Source organism: Uloborus diversus, chromosome 7 (assembly GCF_026930045.1).
Source record: "Uloborus diversus isolate 005 chromosome 7, Udiv.v.3.1, whole genome shotgun sequence".
In the NCBI taxonomy this organism is placed as follows: Eukaryota; Metazoa; Arthropoda; class Arachnida; order Araneae; family Uloboridae; genus Uloborus; species Uloborus diversus.
This window is the reverse complement of record NC_072737.1, coordinates 126,456,773-126,478,563: the sequence shown is the minus strand read 5'-3', so window position 1 is coordinate 126,478,563 and position 21,791 is coordinate 126,456,773. Positions and strand designations below refer to the sequence as shown.

At 32.3% G+C, this 21,791-nt stretch overlaps 1 protein-coding gene across 3 annotated transcripts in view; it reads right to left on the bottom strand.

The window, feature by feature from the left end:
- The window catches only part of LOC129226475 (cAMP-dependent protein kinase regulatory subunit-like), a 181,704-nt gene that overhangs the window by 26,444 nt on the left and 133,469 nt on the right, over positions 1-21,791 (bottom strand). The window contains exons 1-3 of one of the 3 annotated variants that reach the window (XM_054861087.1): positions 11,520-11,705; positions 6,851-7,027; positions 1,468-1,559 (exon numbers count right to left, since the gene is read on the bottom strand). In XM_054861087.1, the coding sequence (XP_054717062.1) occupies positions 1,468-1,559; positions 6,851-7,027; positions 11,520-11,522 (272 nt within the window). In that variant the 5' untranslated portion in view covers positions 11,523-11,705. The other 2 variants (XM_054861085.1, XM_054861086.1) reach the window with 2 other exon arrangements.

Here is a 21,791-nt window from a genome sequence, read left to right as displayed (position 1 = left end):
CTAGTGGGAACATCATGAATCTTTAAAGAATCAATCAAATGTCCACCAAGATGTCCAAAACAAAACACTTTACAAACAATCACATAAAATGTCTACAGGTTGCATCATTACTGACACCATTAATAGCAAAATGCCACTTTAAGGTACATATAGTAACCATTATGAAGACTAATTGCTTTTTTCTAAACATATTTTTATTTAAACTAAAACTCACTTTTTTGCTTTGGGAAGGGAAAAATCCCAATCCAACAAATAAAAAGGATGACTGAAAAACAAATCAACTTTTGAAAGCGAAAGCAAGATTTAACCATGAAAGGGACATTGTATGTGAAGAAATAGGATCAGCAGATCAGAAGTTTCCTCAAATGCTGAAAACAAACTCCATTACCATTTAAATGTAAACTTTTTTTGTTATACTTAGCACTTCACTGTCTATTACAGCTGAAATTTCAAGTCAGCTAGCATAATCTAAATTACAAATTTCTTTTCTGTAAAATATTTTAAAGAAAATTCATTTCTAGTTAAAGTAATTTTGATAAATCTTTTTCATATTAATTCAAGATAGTTTTAGGGAACAATAGACAGTTAATGAGCAAACAAAGATCTCAAAACAAGAAACTGAGTAAGGAAGATTATATATGAGTGAAAATGAACTGTTTGGAATGAAACTACATGATTAACATAAATTTAGTTTCAGAACAAATAAAAACATTAAAGAATCTGAAATCGAGTTCCTCTTGCCCTGAAATAAAAATATTTAAAGAATGGTACTTTCACACAATAAAAGGATTATGTTGCTGCTTCAGCGCAAAACTAAAAAGTTCAAAATCATTTTTTTTGAAAGCATTGGATTAGGACAGGGGTTCTCAAACTTTTCTGATTCACACCACCCTCTGAAATTTTGAATTTTCTCCTCTATTATATAGATAAATAGTGATAGCATGGACACTTCACGGCAACCCTCATCTCTCCCACGTATCCACTTTGTGAAAGCATGAATTAGGATATATTTATCTAAGAGTGAAGAAAACAAACCATTCTGATATAATACATGACAGAAAATAAAAGGACAGGAATTCAAAATCAGTTCTTGAAAATACTTAAATTTATAGACACAACATATTGAATCAATAGGGATACATAATTTGAAATTGTTTGGCCAAGTAATGCTCTATAAATTTTGCGGAAAAAACAAAAAATGCTTGACAAGAAACAAAGAGGAAAACTTTTGGACTAACGATATTACACATCATAATAGGATGTAGAGGTCTTCCTGTTATCACATAATATGCTAAGATCAAAAAGACAACTTTAACGCAGATGGTAAAAATATCCAAATTCACAAAAAAAAAAAAAAAAAAAATACAAAGACAAATTCAAAACATGAAAAATATTCTACATTATAAGTAAAAAAAAACGATAAGAAAGCAAAACAAAAAATGCTACAATGATGCAGATTTCAAGTACCTGCGTTCTGTGTCGTCTAAATGTGCAAAGAGAACATTTTTTTCTATTGCTTTGGATAAAGCTGTCATCGTTTTGTAATCTTTAGGTACAACCTGAAGAAAAAAAGAAAAGAAGCAGGTGATAAAAATATTCAAACATAAAAATGGAACATTTTTCTATAATAAACAGAAAAGAAACACACTGCATACATTTTCTGGATAAATTTACATGGGTAGATATAGTCAACTCTCACATCCATAACACATGATACCACCAAATCATTTGATAGACTTTAGCTTGGGAATTAAATGTTTTCAGGGGTCTGTCCAGAATATTTCACAGTATCTATTTTTGTGAATTTACGAAACATTTATGTGGAAAATGAAATAATTTTGTGGAATCTAAAACTTTATACCATCTAACATTCAGCAGCCATGAGGTTAGCACAATTTTGGATCATGACTATAATTTTCAATATAGCAATGTAAAAACATTGAACGTTTGCCCTAAAGTTTTAGAAAGTTTAAGAACTTTCATTGAAATGATTACCATGTATACTCAGTTTGAGTCGAACAATTTAACTCGGTTCAAGTAGAAAAAAGGAGGCACCTATACTTCGGATAAAACTTTCAAAACTATTTCCAAATAACATTCAAAAATAAGGACATTACAGATTTTAGTACTGTCATTACAGCTAAAGACTACAGAAATAAATACTAACATATTCTGGTACAATTTTGTATTTTCTGACTATTCACTAATGCCTTTAATAACATGAAAAGTAAAAGCAGAGATACCCAAATCCAGCTTTGCGAAACTTCCATATAGTTGATCTTGCAGACATTAGTTTGTTAAAAGAAAAGAAAAAACAACACATACAATAGAGTTACAAGAATAAAAAAACTTGACTTGAAACAAAACTTGAATCATATTAATTTGGATTAAATGCAACACTTAACAAGAAAAACCTAATTGCAAACTGTGGGAACAATTCCTTTCTAAAATCACAATCGCAAACATAAATTTTCAACTAAGCATAAAAATTTAACACATCCAATCATAGTTGAAACAAGTTCCTCACATTTTACCTTCCTTCAAAAATACATTTTCACAAAAAAATCGGTAAACCACACTTGCTTTTTTCTGAACTTCCTGAATTTTCACCTATTGCGAGAAACATGGTCAACTATGACAGAAAGTTGTCTCGTGGGTCTAAGTGATGTCTCTTGTTGCCTCCAAAACAGTTTCTACATTTTGACTTTACAACAGCTTACAGCTTAAAAGATTTTCTGAAAAGTTTGATTTTGTCAACAGGAATTTTGTGAACGATTAGCTTTGGTTGAACAGAATGTTACGTAGGGCCCAGAAACGGACCCACAGATCCTCTGGTCTGATCCCTGGGATTTCATGTGGTTTTACAGACTGTTTATAAATGACTTTTGCACAAAATACAGCACTGCTACTTTAATATGAAATGCATTGTAAATAATCAACAATAGCTTTTTTTTGGCAATTACAGTCAAACTCGCTCATAACAAAAAACCATATTTAGTGACCAAATCAAAAACACATGGTTGGTACGATGTTAAATCTATGAAAGCATAACTCGCTTACAATGAGAATCTGTATTTAGTGACCAAATGAACACTTGGTTGGTATAATGTTAAGGGGAGCGTAACTCACTTTTCCCTTTTGCAGGGCTCCCAACACATTTTAGTCATAGAAAGGGGTAAAAGAGGACCACTTTGAATCAAAAAGGGGACCAAAGAGGACCAGTTAGGATTAAAAAGATGACCTAGGGAGGACCATTCATAGTTAAACCAGGGAAGCACCAAAAGGCAAATTAGCTGCCTGGCACTAAATACGTGAAGGTAATTCGTTAATAAACCACAATAATGATTTTCAATGATAAATCCTTATCACATTCTGCACAACTGAATTTTTTATCCATTAAATTACACAAACATTTGGATGGGGGAGGGGTAACAAGCAAGCATATAACTAACCATCTTACAAAGTAACTTTAATTGTAAAATAAATTTTCTACTAATTAACGGGTAAAAACTGGCTAATTAAAAATAATCATCTAAGTGACCGATGAATTAGTGCATACCTAATAAAGACTTTTTAGATACAGTTATTACAGTAAACACCTTAGCACATAGTAGTTTACAAAATTCTTCACATAACCAGTTTAAAGAGAATTCATTTTGATATAAGGTACCGCAAGACAAGAAGATATAGTTTAGAGGCTAAGAGGTCCCCTCCCCATCCACAACCCTTGGTTTTTACACATATTTCCAGCCTAAATATGGTAAGTTTATATACATATGCGAGTTTATGACCAAGCACCAAAGCAGGAGGTAATTTCTGGCTATGCTACTGACTGACTAAGTTCAAAAATACAAGAGGATTGCAAATCATTTATTAGTATGCTAAGTATCCAAATCATTTCTTTATATGTATATATTAGTCGTTCGGGCACCAAAAAATATTGTAACCGTCTTCATGTATATATAAAAATTAGTGCGAAAGAAATTTTTTTTATTAAAATCACCACACTCAAAAATATACAAATGCTGCTCAAGCAATAAATACACTGATGATGAATGTAAATTTGAGCCTGCTGTTACTGGATAACTTAATGTAATAAATAAATGTGTAATTTCAGATTCATAGAGCTATATTTTCAAATTAAAAATACTCATTATGAGTATTTAAAAAAAAATAAGGATACAAAGTTTTAGTTTTTTAAAATAAAATTAAATAATATAATTTGAGGTAGCATATGTCAAAACAGCTTCCAATTTTCAAAAATATTAAAATAATTACAAGATACAAAAGGATTGAAATATTGAACACAAGAATCAAATTTTCGCGAAGTATGTTCACTGTTGGCATAATTTCCAAGGGAAAAAAAAACTCTCTTCGTCTAAATATGACTAAAATTGAACATAAAATATGCTAGTCTAGGATAGCATATGTGAAAATAACATTCGATTGCGCAAAATATCAAAATATGTGAAGAGCAAAAAGATTGAAATCTCAAACACAAGAAGTAATTCTTCATGAAGTTCGAGTAAGTCCAATGCTGCTATGGTTCCAAAAATAAGAAAGTTTATTATCTATTAAAATTAAACAAAAAATAAGCTAATCTATGGTAGCGAATGTCAAAATAACTTCCGACTGCCAAAAATATCAAAATATTAACAAGATGCAAAAATATTGAAATCTCAAACACGACAAGCAATTTTCGGTGAAGTGCGAGTTAGTTCAATGTTGCCATGGTTTGGAAAAAAAGTATTTTAGTATCTATTAAAATTAAACAAAAAATAAGCTAATCTATGGTGGAGTGTGTCAAAATAACTTCCCATTGCCAAAAATATAAAAATATGTACAAGATGCAAAAAGATTGAAATCTCAAACAACAACAAGCAATTTTCCACGAAGTGCGAGTAAGTTTAATGTTGCCATGGTTTCGAAAAAAAAGTAGTTTATTATCTATTAAAATTAAACAAAAAATAAGCGAATCTATTATGGAGAGTGTTAAAATAACTTCTGATTGACAAAAATATCAAATTATTTACAAGATGCAAAAAGATTGAAATCTCAAACATGACAAGCACTTTCCGCGAAGTGAGAAAAAGTTCAATGTTACTATGGTTCCAATTATAAAAAAGTTAATTGTCCATTAAAATTAACCAAAAAATAACCTAATCTAAGGAGGTGTTATGTCAAAATAACTTCAGATTGCCAAAAATATCAAAATATTTACAAGATGCAAAGAGATTGAAATCTCAAAACCCAGCAAGCAATTTTCGACGAAGTCCAAGAAAGTTTGATGATACCATGGTTCCGAAAAAAAAGTAGTTTAATATCTATCAGAATTAAACATAAAATAAGCAAATCTACGTTAATGAATGTTAAAATAACTTCTGATTGTCAAAAACTTCAAAATATTAACAAGATGCAAAAAGATTAAACTCACAATCGAACACAAGTTCAGAAAATTGCACTGATGAAACATTCTTGATTTTATTCAAGGTTTTTAAATTGAGTACGAACTTGTGAGAAATTTCGGTAGCAAAATGCTTTGATTTGACGTCATAACTCCTTCCCCAAACCTCTCCATTTGCTAGATTTCCATGTTACAGCGGTTGAAGGAGGAGTAATGACGTCAATATGAAGTGAAATACCAGAAAGTCAGGTTCAATAGAAAAACGGCGCCGCGGCAGCGTGTTCGTGCTTAACATAAGTCAGCACATAGTATCTTTTAATGTAATGAAAATTTTTAAAATCTGATTTTTTAGTAAAAACAATACAAAAGCGGACTAAACGGACCAAAATGTTAAAAAGCGGTCTAAAGCGGACTTTACCCTAAAAAACGGACTTTGGCGGGAAAAGCGGACCATTTGGGAGCCCTGCTTTTGCCAAGGAAACCCCGCTTATAACGAACAATAGATTTCAGATTAGTAAAATTTCTATTTACTTTCAGCTCAGCTTATAATATATTTTTTGGTAAATTTTCTTTATCATTTTAAAGGCAATCAAAAGTTAGTGATGATTCATAAATTTTGAGAACATATGTGGCAGTGAGAAGCAAAGGGATGCGAGTGGTATTTATAAAGTTTCGAGGAAAACACGTTTAAAGATAAGATCCTCGGTAGGCTTTCATTGACTTTTTTTTCTAAATCATGCTGTATAGCAGCACCTACCAGAGCTACTAGTACCATCTCTTGACCCAAGACAGAGGAGAGGTTCACCTACTATTTGTACTGGTTATCTCCAAATTTTTAATTTTGCCATTTACATCCCTGCCTCCACTTACATCTCACATGAAGACAGCATTTTAAAATTTGAGAGTAAAGAAGCATTTAAAATTTATATATGTGTATTGTAGATGTGCACAATGACACACGAAAGAGACATTCAGTCAGTTCAAAGCAAACTAAACATCTTCTTTGTTAACTGTACATATTGTCCCCTCAGGGCAATAGTACGACATCTTACTGTTATTCCTGGGATTAGATGTCTTAAAGTTGCTTTGAGCTGAGGATTTATTAAATAGAAGAACAAAAGCAACAACGACGAATTTTTGGGACTTTTTTCTAGCTTATTTTTAAGAGCACTCAGTTATAATGAGAAGAGCAAAAACATCGCTATCTCTTTACATTCCTTATAAGTGTTCATTATAAGTGAGTTCAGCTATATCATAAATTTCATCTGCCAATTTATAGTAGAAAAATTTTTGCAATGTGATGCACTCCTGGTCATTACTATTTGCTTGTTTTGGCCCTTTGTACAAAACTGTTAATAAAATGAGTGTCTAAATGTCAGTTTTAATTAAAAAAAAAGTTATATTTTAAAAATTCTAATTAAAAGTTTTAAATGGAAAATACTGTACCTTTTTAACATAAGTTGTGGCATCTTCTTCAGAATATGTTTCTGCACTGACGGCTCCTCTGCGTACTCTTTGTGCTGGAGCCATGTTTGGTGTGGCACAAATGTCATCTTCCCTTTCATCACAAGGACTTGTAGCATTTAAATTCTTCTGTTGGTTTTTAGCTGATGCTGCTGCCTCCTTAAAAGATAAAAGTTATAAGATTATGATAAACAAAGAGGACAACAGACTTTAGACAACAAAGAAAGAACACAGTTGACAACAGCAAAAGCCCCACTCATAAAAGTAGGAACTTTTCTGTTGCAAGTTGACACCTTGACACATTCTTAATCTTGGCAATTATTTCTCAATTCATTAATTAATGACATCTTCGGTCAAAGTTACACAGAAACTACATAGTGACATCATAAGTTATTTTATCTTATGAAGTTTCAAATAAAACAAAGCTTGAAACAAGACTAAAGTACCATCAAAATGTAAAATAATCTGCCAAATAAAAAACAAGCAATTGAATATGAAAAGTTCAATTAAAATAATTCCAAACTAAATTAAACAATAAAATCTTCATTAAAGTGTAAAACAATCAGCCACATCAATATATCAAGTCATCAATAAAGTAAAATCAAAAAAATGAACCAACAGAATCAGTTGCCAAGCGACGTGAAGCATCTTAACAGAAAAAGTACGAAAGTAATTCTGATAACGTTGACTGTTGTATGAAATCGATGTTGTATAATATATGCTACAAAAAGCAGTTTTCCAAAAGCGCATTTGTAGTAAGGTCTCTTAAAATTGTGAGATTTGTGCCTAATTCATTTTATGAACACAAAAATTAAAAAAAAAAAAAAAGCACCACAACACTGTCTTATTAAGCACAAAAGTCATACCTGCACTTTTTTTAAAAATCAAAGTTGAGTCATTGCCATGTGTATTTTGCTGTGTTTTAAAATAGTTTGAAAAAATATATTTTGATCCCACTTTACAGGGAAAATTATGTAATGATGGTCAGACTACAGGATGCTTCAAAAAAGCAAAATAGGGCTGCACTCTGCGAAATAAGCCTATGCAGTCGAGTCCCGATTTACACGAGGGATGCGTTCCAAGACTCCTCGCGTAAGTCAAAATTTCGCGTTGTGAAAAAATATATGTATACAATTTTTTAAAGCATACCTAATGCTTTTAGACTTTTATAAACATCCCTCAATATGCTTTAAAGCATTCCTCAACTATACACTACAGTTTTTTACATAAAGAACTAAACTTTTACTGAATTTAAAAATAAAAAACTTTTATTCAACATGAAATACTTTAAGATGCACAAAATGAATGATCAACGGGAGAGAATGACATAAAATAAAACAACACCGCACGCACAGTATGTATAGTAATAATAAAATGCTGCACTATAGTAGTACTGTACGGTAGATACAGTAACATACTTATGAGTTAAAAAATGAAGATAATTGTGATTTATGCTCTATTATGAGATCATTATTCTTATGTTATACATTTTTAAATACGGCTGCTTCGCCTTTTCTTTTATAACGTTTCAGGGTGTGGCAACAGACCCTCTTCCTGATCTCTTAAATCTACAATACAAGAGCAGCTTCCATTTTCATAACATTTACTTTGCTAGACTGCTCTGCAAGCTTAAATATTGAAAATAAGTTCTGAACCTTCACGAATATCTTTTTGTTTTGACTTTTAATTGTACGCATGGAAGATTCAATCATATTTATTGTCGCACTACTGCCAACGTTTTGTACTTAAAGCATCTCAAGAATCTTTTAAATCAGAAACTTTCATTTTCTTCCCATCAAGTACCACCAAAATACCAATATATTTCATCAACTTTAATATTTAGAATGAAAAAAATAAAATAAAAAAGGATGCTGAATGGTTATTTGGTGCACTAACAACTCGATGCGTCAATTAGTTTGATGTGAGAATTTTCGCTCTCAGTGATGCCCAGAGAGATGTAATAACATTTACGAAATTAATATTTAGTAGCCAATAACGAAACTGATACTTCCTTCTAAAAAATTCGTGTTGTGAACGAAAAAAATTGCGTTGAAGCAATTTCACGTAAGTCGAATTGCGTTGTAGGGGGAGTTGACTGTAGTTATTTTTTCATTTTACCCGGGGAGAATGCGCGCTTCCTGGGCGAATGTTAGGACGCACGGGGGTCCCAGATAAAACCAAGTCATACGCTAATAAAAACATAATTTTTCAACTTGCATACTGTTAAAACCTTAAGGTTTTCTGATTTTTGACACTAAAATTAAATTTAAAACATAAGTGCGATTTAAAAATGAGCTTTACACCGCGCTTACAATGAAAGCATTTCAACATTTGTTCTTTAAATCAAGTTCAGACACACGAAGCGGATAATAATGCTTTATGTGAGTTTTGCAAGCTTTATAGCAACTATAATGCTGTTACTGGTATTTTTGATGGAGAAACTTGTAGAATTAATGCTAAAAATGTTTACTTTTTTTATTAAAAGTTAAAAAAAACAAAACAAAAAACATCACTACATTCAAGGCAATCTTTTCTCACTTTGCTCCACTTTATATCACATTTTGCAATAAAAAATCAGAGTTTTGTACTTTATTTAAAGAATTTTTATCCTTTTTCAATTCTGTATCATATTGGCTGCAATTTTTATTATCTAAGAATTGCTCTTCTAAAAAGTCTTTAGCTCCATTTTCTTCATTGATAAAACAATTATTTGATTCAATTTCAGAAATTTTCCTGAAATCCGTTCAAACTGCTACCAAAAGGTAGATTAAGGGGACCAGACTCGGGTACTGGTAATAGAATGAAATGATGGCTAGTTTTTTTGGAAATTACTATTTGCAAAAGGCTTGGGGTTATAAAATGATCCCAAGCCTCCTCCCAGGTTAATAAACTTGAGAAAAAAACATAATTATCATTGTAACATTTATATTCTTAAGAAAATTTGAAATAAATAATTACCTAATACAACATGCATAAAAAAGTTAACAGTGAGAGGTAAACATGACAAAAATGTATGCCATAATTTGTGGCAATAGAACTGTTTTCTCAAACAATTCTCTTGAAGTTTTGGTTGTAATGAAATCAAAATACAAGATGTGGCGAGGTGAAAGACGGTATTGAGTTTCCTATCAAAATCCACTGTGTTGCTAATCTGTTGTCGTATCCGGATGTTCAAAAAAAAAAAAAAAAACGGTTTTAGGGCTAATAGACGAAAGTGGGAATACATCCTTCACTAGTACACCACATGACCTTATTCCTTAAGGGAGCGAGCCAAGAGAGAAAATTATTAGCCCTGTAATTAGCAGCAGTCTGAATTGCAAAGGATTCTTACTGCAGTAGAGGCCCCAAAGGGGATACAAAAATGCAAATGACGAAAGTTTCCCAATGCTTTATGATAGACAGGACCCTCAAAATTACCACTGTAACAGGCCCCTACTAAACTTGTAAATCTACCGGAGTGCAGTCAAGACCATTGATTAGCAATGCAGTGATCACAGGATAGAATTTGCCCATTATCATTCTCTTTGCTCTATTAAACATCTTTATCACAACAGACAAGTCAAAAACATGATCAATAAAATTTATATGCAGAACTTTGCTAAAAAACATGGTATGTTGTTAGGAAAGTTATTTTCGCAAAGCAAATGTTAATGATGGCTGATCTGGAGAAAATCCCCTCAGAATAAAACCATCATCTAGAAATTTTATTCGATTCCCTTTAATATACATAAGCATAGAAAAATACAAAATTCTCAGATTTACGGTCACACATAAAAGGAATCTTAAAACTCTGTGTTGAAAATAGGATATTAAAAACATAAATTTATCTGCAATTAAGTTCCGCAATAATGTTTAATTAGACATTAAAGCTGGAAGTCTATGCAGTTCATATCGTGTACTAAGGAGTTCTAAAAAGCATTTTAGATTCCAAATACATCTACACCGATAAGCTTGCATCAAATTGTTTTTATTTCACAATAAGAGAACGCATTGATTAAATAATTAAGCTTAAATAAGGGGGCGGAAAGTGACATGACTGTCAAAAATATGTTCACGAAATAAGTAGTTATACACATTTCGGAGAAGTCATGTGAGTCAACATCATGATTCATATATGCAGATTATAAACAACTTGCACTAATACTTGAGATCTTGTATAAGACAATTTTTTTAAAAGTTTCTTTTCAAAAAAATATAAGCAGATGCAGTTCACAACAAAAACAACACAATATGACAGTAAACACAGAAATATTTTACAGGATGATCGGCACAAACTTCGCTACGTCATTTAATAAGAAATTCGCTAAATGATATAAATTTCAGATACAATTAACTGCTCATGTCAAAAAACGGCATGAAATGCAATTTTAAGCTTTAAAAACTCATGGATGTTTATTAAAAACAACGATAGTTTCCAATGACTTGCACTAAGCCTATTTTGAGCAGAGCTTTGAAATCTTACCCTCTCCAATTTCTGAAAATATTCCCTAAGAAAGGAAACGGGATTTTCAGGGCGCCTTACACACAACTGAACAATACAATCTTTTAATAATCTTTGAATATTATGACGTTGAACATAGGCCTCACACTCCCTTAAGCTCTGTTCTTCGTCGCTGCTATGAGTCGCCATCTTTTTAACTGTTTTGCTTACCATGGAACGGTTGTGATTGACCGACTGCTTCGACCGGAAACTCTGAACTCACAGTTTGATGACGTCAGCCTATCCTTTCGGTTTTCTTCGGCGGTTCACATTTAATTTTCAGATTCGGGAGATCATAGAAGTTTTTCTTTTCCCAATTCTGTGTGGCGCTTAGCACCGCTCAAAAAGCAGGACTGATCGCAAGAACCCTAATGCGATAGCTATTTTCGTAGCTAACCTCGGCAAGATATTTTTGTGAATTTTATATTTTGGAACTCGTCCAAAGAGCAGTTGTAACATATTTTTGGCATAGGCCACAGATAATCTCAATTTCCCTGGCTTTCATTTCCAGATTGGTTTCAAACTGTTTTCTCGTTTTCTTGCTTTTTGGTGATAAATCTCTTTTTCGTCGTCAATAATCGAAATTCAGGAAACTAAAACTGTTTCATGCGGACTATAAATAGATGTTACGCGGTAAGTGATCGGAAAAAAAAAAACGCTACGGCATTGCGTCAATGCTTGAATTCCAAAATATACGACAGACAAACGTCACTTAAAAGGTTAGAGGCAGCAAAAAATATTTAAGGAAAAAAAAAATACACACATTTATCTCACAGGGTGGAAACTTTTTTCATGACAGTTATACGTTTGAAAGAAATAATTTGCTTTTGCGCTTCTGAGTTGGGAAAAGTTTTTGATCGGAAATTTTATTAAAAGTTACAAAGTTTTGTTAAAGAAATTTTTAAAACTTTAAGTTACTTAAAAATTACAAAATAAATAGACATAGCGGCTACAAAGTTTTTATTTTAGATTTTTCATTTTTTTTTTCTCGTTCCTTTCTTTCAGCCTTTGTTTCTTCATTTGCAGAGAGAGCTCAAACATTTGATAATTTTAAAACAAAATTTTTATATCCCAAACGTATTGGTTCAAGTTAGTTATAAAATACATGAAGTGCAGAGGATCATCTGCCCACTCCCTTCCCCGTATTTCTCCAAAGAGTTTTCCGCTTATTATCAAAAATAGAAATGCAGCATGTAAAAATAAGTCAAAATGCATAAAACACTGGAAAAAAAAAAAAAAAACAACGATGTCGAACTGAATTTAATGATAGACAGAGGTTGGTTAGCTCACAGGAATTTTACCGAAAAACAACTTTTTCGCTTGAGCAAAAAAGTTTTTTTTTTTTTTTTTTTTTTTTTTTTTTTTTTTTTTTGTGGAAAACTTAGTAATGGGCTTGGCTTGCAAAAAGATAGGGAAATCAATTGAAAAAGAAAAATAAATAAATAAAAACTTGTACCTTTTCTTAGTTAAAGTGGTTTTGAGATAAAAAAAAAAAACACTTCTATTTAAAAAAAAATGCATAATGGCATCCCCTATATATATATGCGGAGGGTTTAAAAAGTTTTAATAAGAATTGTGGATATAATCCGTTTATTATGGAGATTTTTTTTAAAATAACGTTTGTATAAACTGTCTATACAGAATTGCTGACAATTTTCGTAGAGTTTGCAAAAAATGTCTGTAGAATCAGTGAAGGATTTCTTAAGAGCTTGTAGAAATTGTGCGTCATCAGTGGGAGATTTTTGTAGAATTCACCCAGGGGTGCCCACCTGGGGGGGGGGGTCATGGAACTGTATGTATATGCGCCATGTGCCATTGAAATTTTTATGGTGAGGGGGTTGTTTTAAGGGGTAATTTTTTCATTTTTCGGGGGGGGGGGGGTCTTTGCAATTGTTAGGGGCGGGTGCGACCTTTCTCTTAGGGGAGTCGGGCACCCCTGATTTACCAAAGTTGTTGACAGAGCCTGGGCAGAATTTTTTTTTTCTTATGAAATTTCTTGCGAGTGCTTATAATAATAAAATAATAATTAAAAAAACTTTAAAAAAAACGCTTTTGTAGCAATATGAACTAAAAAGTAAAAAATAATGTATGGATGTTCTATTTACATTTTTGCAACAAATGGAAGACATTCAAGACGATTGATATGAAGCCCCTCACGCTTTTTTTTTACATCAAAGATAACTGTTTGGTCAATTATTTTCTCATGCTTAACATCCAAAGATTATTTTTTACTTTTTTAGTTAATATTGCTACAAAAGCGTGTTTTTTTTTTTTTAAGTTTTTTAAACTATTATTGTATTTTCTTCTTTTTAGTTTTACTTGTTTTACGAAAAAATATTTTTTTAAACATATTTCAAAATTTTCTATATTCATGAAATCCGCCCCCCCCCCCCCCCCAAAAAAAAAGGGCTTGTTTAACATTTGAAACGGTGATCTCTCGAACTCCAAAAGGAATAATGATACTCTTTAAGGTGTACCAGTTCAGCTCCAAAAACGTTTAACTGCTCTGATAAATTGCATGTCGATTATTCGTCTAATCCAGCTAATCCATACCAGACATCAATGTATGTGATATTTATATTAGTACTTTAAAAAATTGAGATACATTTTAATAAAATCATAGTTTAACAATAACCGTGATCAACAATGAATTTTCATTTGAAGGCTTACCTACATTTTGGAATGAAATTATTTAAAAACAATTATAATTCACGTTCTAATTACCTTGGAACATTGGAATAAATTTTATCTGTTGCAGAAAAATTAGGTGATTCTGTTGATATTTAATTATAATTTTTGCGAGCAGTTTTCGTCCTCATTAATTGATTTATGCAAAAATATTGATTAAAATTGGAATAAACTAATAATTAATAGTTAATTAATTAATTTGAAAAACAGAATATTGTATTGTCATCGGATCTGAGGTCGCATGCCAAATTTCAAAAGAATCCTACAGCGGGAAGTGGGCGAAATTTTAGTTCCAAGATTTCGTTACAAGGTACATACATACAGATGAAGCTAATAAAAGCGTGTTAAAAATTGTACAGAATGCAGTAGCGTACATAGCCTTCGGTACGCCCTCCTCCCCGAAAGATTTATGAGTGCACCCAATCCTAAGAATTTTTAAAACTAATTTTAACATTATTTTTTCAGAGTGTGTGCCCTTACAGCTCTCGCTCCCCCCCCCCCCCCGGGTCGCGGAGGTGCTCTGTACGCTACTGGCAGAATTCCTACAGACTCGACGGAGTGCACCGATTTAATGCAGGGTATTTAGTTTTCTGTTCATGTATGCGTGTAAACCTATGCATACAGAGCCTATGGAGTTGCATAGAAAAGTTAGGATCTATCAAAGGCCTCCAGCCACAAGAGTATTTTGAACATTGAAAATACGCCTTAAAATTACAGTAAATTGTATTTTTAATGAAAATATAGAAATAGCATCGTAGAAAAAAAAGATATGGTGGAGGGAGAGCAATTAGAATTTTTAAAATATTATCTTGTAACTTTTTTTTTTGAGCAATCACAAATTGGTAATTGCTCTCATTTGACCGCAGTAAAGAAAGAAAGTGTAATTCTCAATGGAACAGCAGTTTCTGTTGAGTGGATGATTTTCGTTTCGCTCCTAGTGAACAGTATACACTATACTGCTCACTTGAAGCAAAGAAGGGGGCAGTATTTTGTCACGCAATCGGTATACTTTATTCCCCCTCCCCTTTCTAATGGAGTTGCATTAGGTGGGTTAGCTTTTTACAAACCTAGTGCAATCCTCCAATATGACATTCTCTCTTTCATGCGAGTTAAGGTGCGGACGTCTGTGACGAATAATTTTGATGCCTGTAGCTTCCGCCAGAGAGAGGCACCTGGTCTCTTTCCGACGCGGAACTGCACTAGGGATTTTTTTTTTTCAGGGCATTCAAAGCCAAACGAATATCCAAGGGCTCTTTTACATGCCGCATAAACATACGCCATGGGCGCTGACGATTTTCTGCATCTCGAAACTCCACAGGCCACCGCATGTCAGATCCCGGAACCATGGCGCAGAAGGCCAACGCCTTTACCACCACGCCATCCAGCAGACATGCTTAACTCAATTTATAAAATTTTTGACTTGCGCCATTATCATTCTGACCTGTTCAATGGAAGATCGTTGGCACCTTTGAGGTCATTAATATTATCCTCACAGACCATGTTCTACGAAATCAGATCGGTAAATCAATGAGCAAAGTTCTGGACGACACAATGATAAATGTATCGATCTACTACAAATTGGACCACTAGCAGCGAAACAAAAGTACTTAACTAAATTCCTCAACAAACATTTATAATATTGGGCTAGAACAATCACTGAAAAAAATCCTTTGGATCATACTTGAAACCTTGACCCTTTTTTTTTTGCAGAAATTAGCAAGATAAAACAGCACGAATAGATAGTTAATGTCTCAATACAGTTTTATTCAAAGTTTAATTTTTAACCGGTGAAAGGTTTAACCGGTTTTAAGATTTGTGGGGGATCTATAGTCTTCCGAACTTATTAAAATTCGTAAATAATTCACCTAATTATTAAGAAATCACGTTAAATGGAAGAGTAGTATGGGAGATGAACTCCGTGAGCTAGCGAGTAAAATGAGTCCTGCACTGTAAAAAAAATCCGGAAACGTTTCTGAGTATATCGTGCAGCTGTGGTTCATGAAAGTTTCAAAAACGTTTCTGAGTATTTCGGAATCCTCTTTCTGTAATGTCCAGAAACGTGTCTGAGTATTTCGGAATCCTCTTTCTGTAATTTTCAGAAACGTTTCTGAGTTTTTCGGAATCCTCTTTCTGTAATGTCCAGAAATGTGTCTGAGTATTTCGGAATCCTCTTTCTGTAATTTTCAGAAACGTTTCTGAGTATTTCGGAATCTTCTTTCCGTAATTTCCAGAAATGTTTCTGAGTATTCTGTGCAGCTGTGGTTCATGAAAGTTTCGAAAACGCTTCCGAGTATTTTGGAATTCTCCAAACAATTTTCAAAAACGTTTCCGAGAATTTCGGAATCCTTTTTCCGTGATTTTTTCTAAAATATAATTCTTTATTATAGTATTACATACCATATCAGTTTCAATTCTTTCATATCTAAGAGCAATAATACAAGCAATTTTAGAATCATTCGTGGATTTTTTTTTTTTGAATTTCTAATGACAAATAGCATGGTTAACAGCATAACATATGCACAGTTAAAAATTATGAAATAATCTATTAGTTTCATTCCTAATCACAAAATCGTCGGGGAATTGGAGGGGGGGGGGGGGTACCTTCTGAAAAGTGGGGATTGTTTGTTAAACAATCTTAAACTTCAGTTTTTCTCTCAATATTTTCAAGACAAAACTATCAACATATTGTATTTTTAACAGGGTTGGCAAAAACCCGGGTTTTTTAAAAAAAGCCCATGGACCCAGGGTTTTTTGGGTTTTTTTAAATAAAACCCAAAAAAACCCAACTAAAGCTGGGTTTTTTAAAAGAAATGTGGTTTTTTTTTTGTCTTTTTTTTAGGGAAAATGGGGTGCTTGTAGCATATTGTAGTGTAAGTATATGGACAAAGCACAAAAATTGTTTTGGGGTAAAAATACTGGAAAACTCAGTGTTTTCTGAAGAAAAGTAAAAAAGACAACGAAACCCAAGAATGGTGAAGTTTAAGATTTTTTAGTTTCCATGATTACCAACAGTTAGGGCAAAGTTACTTCTCGAGTGATAAAATCTATTGTTCGTTTTTAATTACTACATTTTTTATTTGCATTTTACTTTATTGTATTTCATTTTGTTATGCAAAACTACTGTAGAACGTCAAAGTAGTTTAAATCCCTTTTTACGGAATTCCAGCTTAATCAAGATATTGAATTTTATGTTGCCTGTTTTTCTATTTCTGTGTACAGAGTAAGAAATATTAAACTTTTTGTAAGATAATGTAAGTATTGTACATACTATTCTGTTTTCTGTTCGACCGTTTGTAAAACCTGTTAATTTCTAAAACATATACGTTGTTTATTTGAGATTTGTGACATGTTGGTTTGCAGAAAATAATTCACATGAAAGCCTTTTAGCTAGCACAGTTTCCTCTGTACAATCTACAAATATTAAGAAAATCAGATGTGACAGGACTTAGTCCAGATAATTTGAGTTATTTATTGACCAGTTAAAGAAAAATTTAAATATATTTATTTAAAATCTTTGAAGTATTTTTTTAAGAGTTAAGAAATACTATTAAAGTTCAAAATTCCTTTTTTATGTCCATTGTCTGTGGTGAAGAACAAATAAAAAAGAAGTTTAAATTGTGAAAGTATTTAAATTAATTATTGTTTTTAAAAACTTCTCAAAAAATTTTAAAAAACTCTAAAGTGGGTTAAATAATGGTTTTTTTTAAATGGGTTTTTTCAAAAAACCCATTGGGTCCAACCCAATTGGGTCCAATCTGGCCAACCCTGATTTTTAATGCAGAACTTAAAAACATATCTTGTATCAAACTTGATAGCTTTTATCTTCGGATAAAATTTGACAGGACTTACCTACCCTTCGCGTTCCGGAATTCGTTCACCTCAAGTCACTTTCTCTGACGAACAAAGTGTACCGAAAAGTACCAACAGAGAAATTGATGAATTTAAATATGACACCAAGTCCCCCTGCTGGAACCATTCGGGTTGATTCTTCTGTTCTTGCCCTTTTCCAGCTCATCACAAATATAAATACTTATTCAAAATAGGTTACTGATATTATTTTTACAGTGTGCGCAAAATGCAATATATATTTTATTTATTAAAACATTGAACTCTATTACATGATTATTCCATTTCATATGGTTTTATTTCATTAAGATACAGTGCAACGCAGATGCATTGCTTAAAAAATACTACAGCAATTACTACGCTACAAATAACAGTAAAATAAATGAGATGAAAATATTTTTTTAAAAATTCATAAAATAAAAGTTAGAAACTCTAGATAAAATAAAATGAAGTGTCAAACAAATTCAAGTATTCACTCTCAAGGATTATTGCAGGCAGAATTTTCAATATCATACTATTATTATTATTATTTTGTTGATTAGTTTTGTTATTTTGTTGTTAGCATTGTTGTTGTTGTTATTTGGAAACATCTTTTTTCTCTTTACGAACTTCTATTCTCTAGAGCTGCGGTTTCAACCCGGTGGTTCGCGAACTCCGGGGGGTTCGCGAAAAAAATATTGTGATAGCGAAGTTTTGACATGCCTGTTTCTGATGAAGTCTCATGTTGAAGCGGTTTCAAGCAAATTTTGCTCCTTTTTTATTCATTTGTCTCTCGCACATTCTATACTCTTAGCATCTAAACATTACTTGATGAAAACATTACATGGAACATATGCGAGCGTCTCAAATATTTTGATGTTTAATTCCTTTACCATTTGAGTCCGACGAAGAGCTATCGCTTTTCTCCTGTGTTGAGTCAAAAATGCATAGAAGGGAGATCACGCTGTTTGTTACTATAATGTTCACGCTGCATAGACTGCAATTTACTTCGAGCTTTATTGTCGAAAAAGAGAAAGAATGGCTAGCAACCCAAAAATTCAACAGGAAGTATGAAAAATGAATTATTTTAGAAAATTTTCGTGGGTGAAAATTTGGCATTTGAGGTTTACTCAGTAAAAAAAAATAAAAAATAAAAAAAAATCAACGGAATTTAACCATGCATCTTAATTTACGCTATATGTAAATAAGGAATTTATGAACTTTGTGTAGAAAATTTCTTTTGTAGTGAATGAGCTTAAAAATATTTGCTTCGTTAAAAATTACCTTTTTTTTTGTAAAAATTAGAACAACTGCGTACATTGAAAAACAGACGCTTATATTTTTTAATGTACGCATTTTACTCTGAACTTATAGCATAGTTACAAGAAAATTCTTCAGCAATCAAACGATTAATGTGCGCAGTATATCTTTATCAAACAGATAGGTTCTTTGTCCTTTTCAAAGGATTAAACCTAGAGGTCTTTCTCATTTTACTGGAAGAAAAAAAATCCACTTAGTTAAACTCAGACAATTCCCTGAAAGGTATTTTAAAAATCATTCTTTAATTGAATTCTGATTTAATGATAGAGATAAATGTACCCTTGTGTCAGAAAAATTTCAGCCAAATTTTGAACCTCTTTGCAAGACAAATGTACCATTTCAAAAATTTTTCAACGTTGATTGAAGCTCAACACAGAATAATCAGTGTTTATTTTTTGGTGATTTTGTTTTGCATTCACATTTTAGCAATCATTTTAGTTCGTAGCAATATTTATAATTTTATGTTATGCAATTATGGTTTCATTCTTATTATAAATTATGGAGCAGCAGTAAACTAAAAAAAAATCTCCCAAATTTTATTTTCTATACGTGTGTGCGTTCGCTTGTTTTTTTTTTTTTTTTTTGGCTTGTTACTTATTACCTAGTACTCGAGGGGTTCGCCAACTTCTTTCGGGGTTTGGAAGGGGTTCGCAAGAGGGAAAGGGTTGGGAACCGCTGCTCCAGAGTTAACTACAAAATGTTTCTTTGTGAATTTCTTTTCTGATTTTTTTTATTCCCTTTAAATATCGCGTGAAAAGAACACTTATAAGCCTATAAAGCTAGTACAGTTTCAACGATAATGTGTGGCATAAAAGGAAGAAAGCGATCACTAGAATAGGACAAAATTGAAAAGTTCAGAGAAATTAGATTGAAAATAACACGTTTGCATTGGCTACCTTCGGTTTGATTAACATTTAATTATGGTAGTAAAATCGTAATACATTTCTAATTAAAAGTTGAACTTGAGCGTACTTAACACTTTCCCCATTTATTTTCAGATTTCCTCCTAATAATTCTTTTCGTCGTTTCTGTACTTCCATTTATTTTCTACAAAATTACATGGCAACATATGTTTTGTCTCATCAACTCAACGAAATATCGATTAACTGAAACAATTATTATCTTGGAAATGAAATATCGATATACATTAATATGTATATTTTTTGCTTGGGTAATTATTTCTCAAAGGAAGCAATACAAATGGAAACAACTTAGTATCCATACAAAATAAGAGAATAGAATATCAATTTTCACAATTGACTCCCGCTCAGCTAGCTCCATTTTGAGGTTTGAATTTCCTGCAGGAACAGCGAAGTGAAAGCTAATATGGGATGAACAATGTTCTTCTTTTACGAAGTTCTTTGAAAGCAAAGAAAATTGCGCATTGAGAGAAACACGTGTACGTGTGTATTGGCAAGGAAAACAAAAAGGTTTTAAAAATAGAATACAATTTTGAAGGAATATAATGATTCCAAAAGATAATGAAAAAAGTGAAATATAATATGCTAACTGCAGTACATGCATCAAAAAGAAAAGAACAATTTCGAATCTCGAACAATAGATGGAAACAAATTGAACTTATTAGCAATGCCGTGAAAACTTTTTCCAAGAATTTGATCAACGTTTATTTGTTCAGGGATCCTCATCAAGCTATACTGAGCTAGACAAAGGTCAGCTTGGATCAGGAGATCTGTGAGAAAGTTGTCTTTCCAAAGGACTTTCAGCTGAAATTATAAATGCAGTGAAAATTTTTGAATAAAATATGTTGATGAAAATTTTTTGCTTTGTGTTGGATCACACAAAGCAAAAAATTCAAGCTACACTGCACTAAACAAAGGTCAATTCGATCCATTATACTATGGCATTGGTCTGGCACTCATGAGCCCTTGGACTACTAAGTGCATCACTGCACTAAACAGAACATTTTTTTGTGGGAAAGATCTGCATCTGCGTATGGATTATAAAGATCAAGAGCATCATCAGGTGATATTGCACCAAAGGTCAGTTTGAATCAGAGTACGTCTGGGAAAACTCTTCCTGAAGGTTTTCGAAGGGTTTCTGCCAAGCAATGGAGGACTTCCAAGGTCTTCATTTCAACTAGGCAAAAATGCACCAGGCAAAAGCCAGTTCGCTAAGAGTATTTGAGGGAAAACTGTCTTTCTGGAGGAATTCCAAGGATGCGGCACATTTGAGTATTTATCAAGAGCTTAAGACAAATGCCAGTTAGATTGTCTGTGTTATACATGCAAAAAAAAAAAAAAAAGAAAAGAAAAACAGATGCTAATATTTAATTCGAGTGAATGAATTTCATGGGCTACGCAGCGAATGATCAAGTAGCTCGCTATCTACCAATCGCAAAGAGATTAGATTTTGACAAATGTCAGGCATTGGGTAAAATGACGACAGTAAGCAATCTTGATAGCTGAATTGAATCAAGTGAAAATCTCCGAATTTAAAGAATGAAGAATTTAATTGAAATAATTAGAAAAATAAGAAGAAAATGAAAATCCGTGCTTCCCCTGGAGGAAAAAAAGAATTATATCAGAATACGTGTCACAGTTGCAACGAATGAAAATCCCTTGCCCCTTGAAGAAAAGATATTTTCATTAC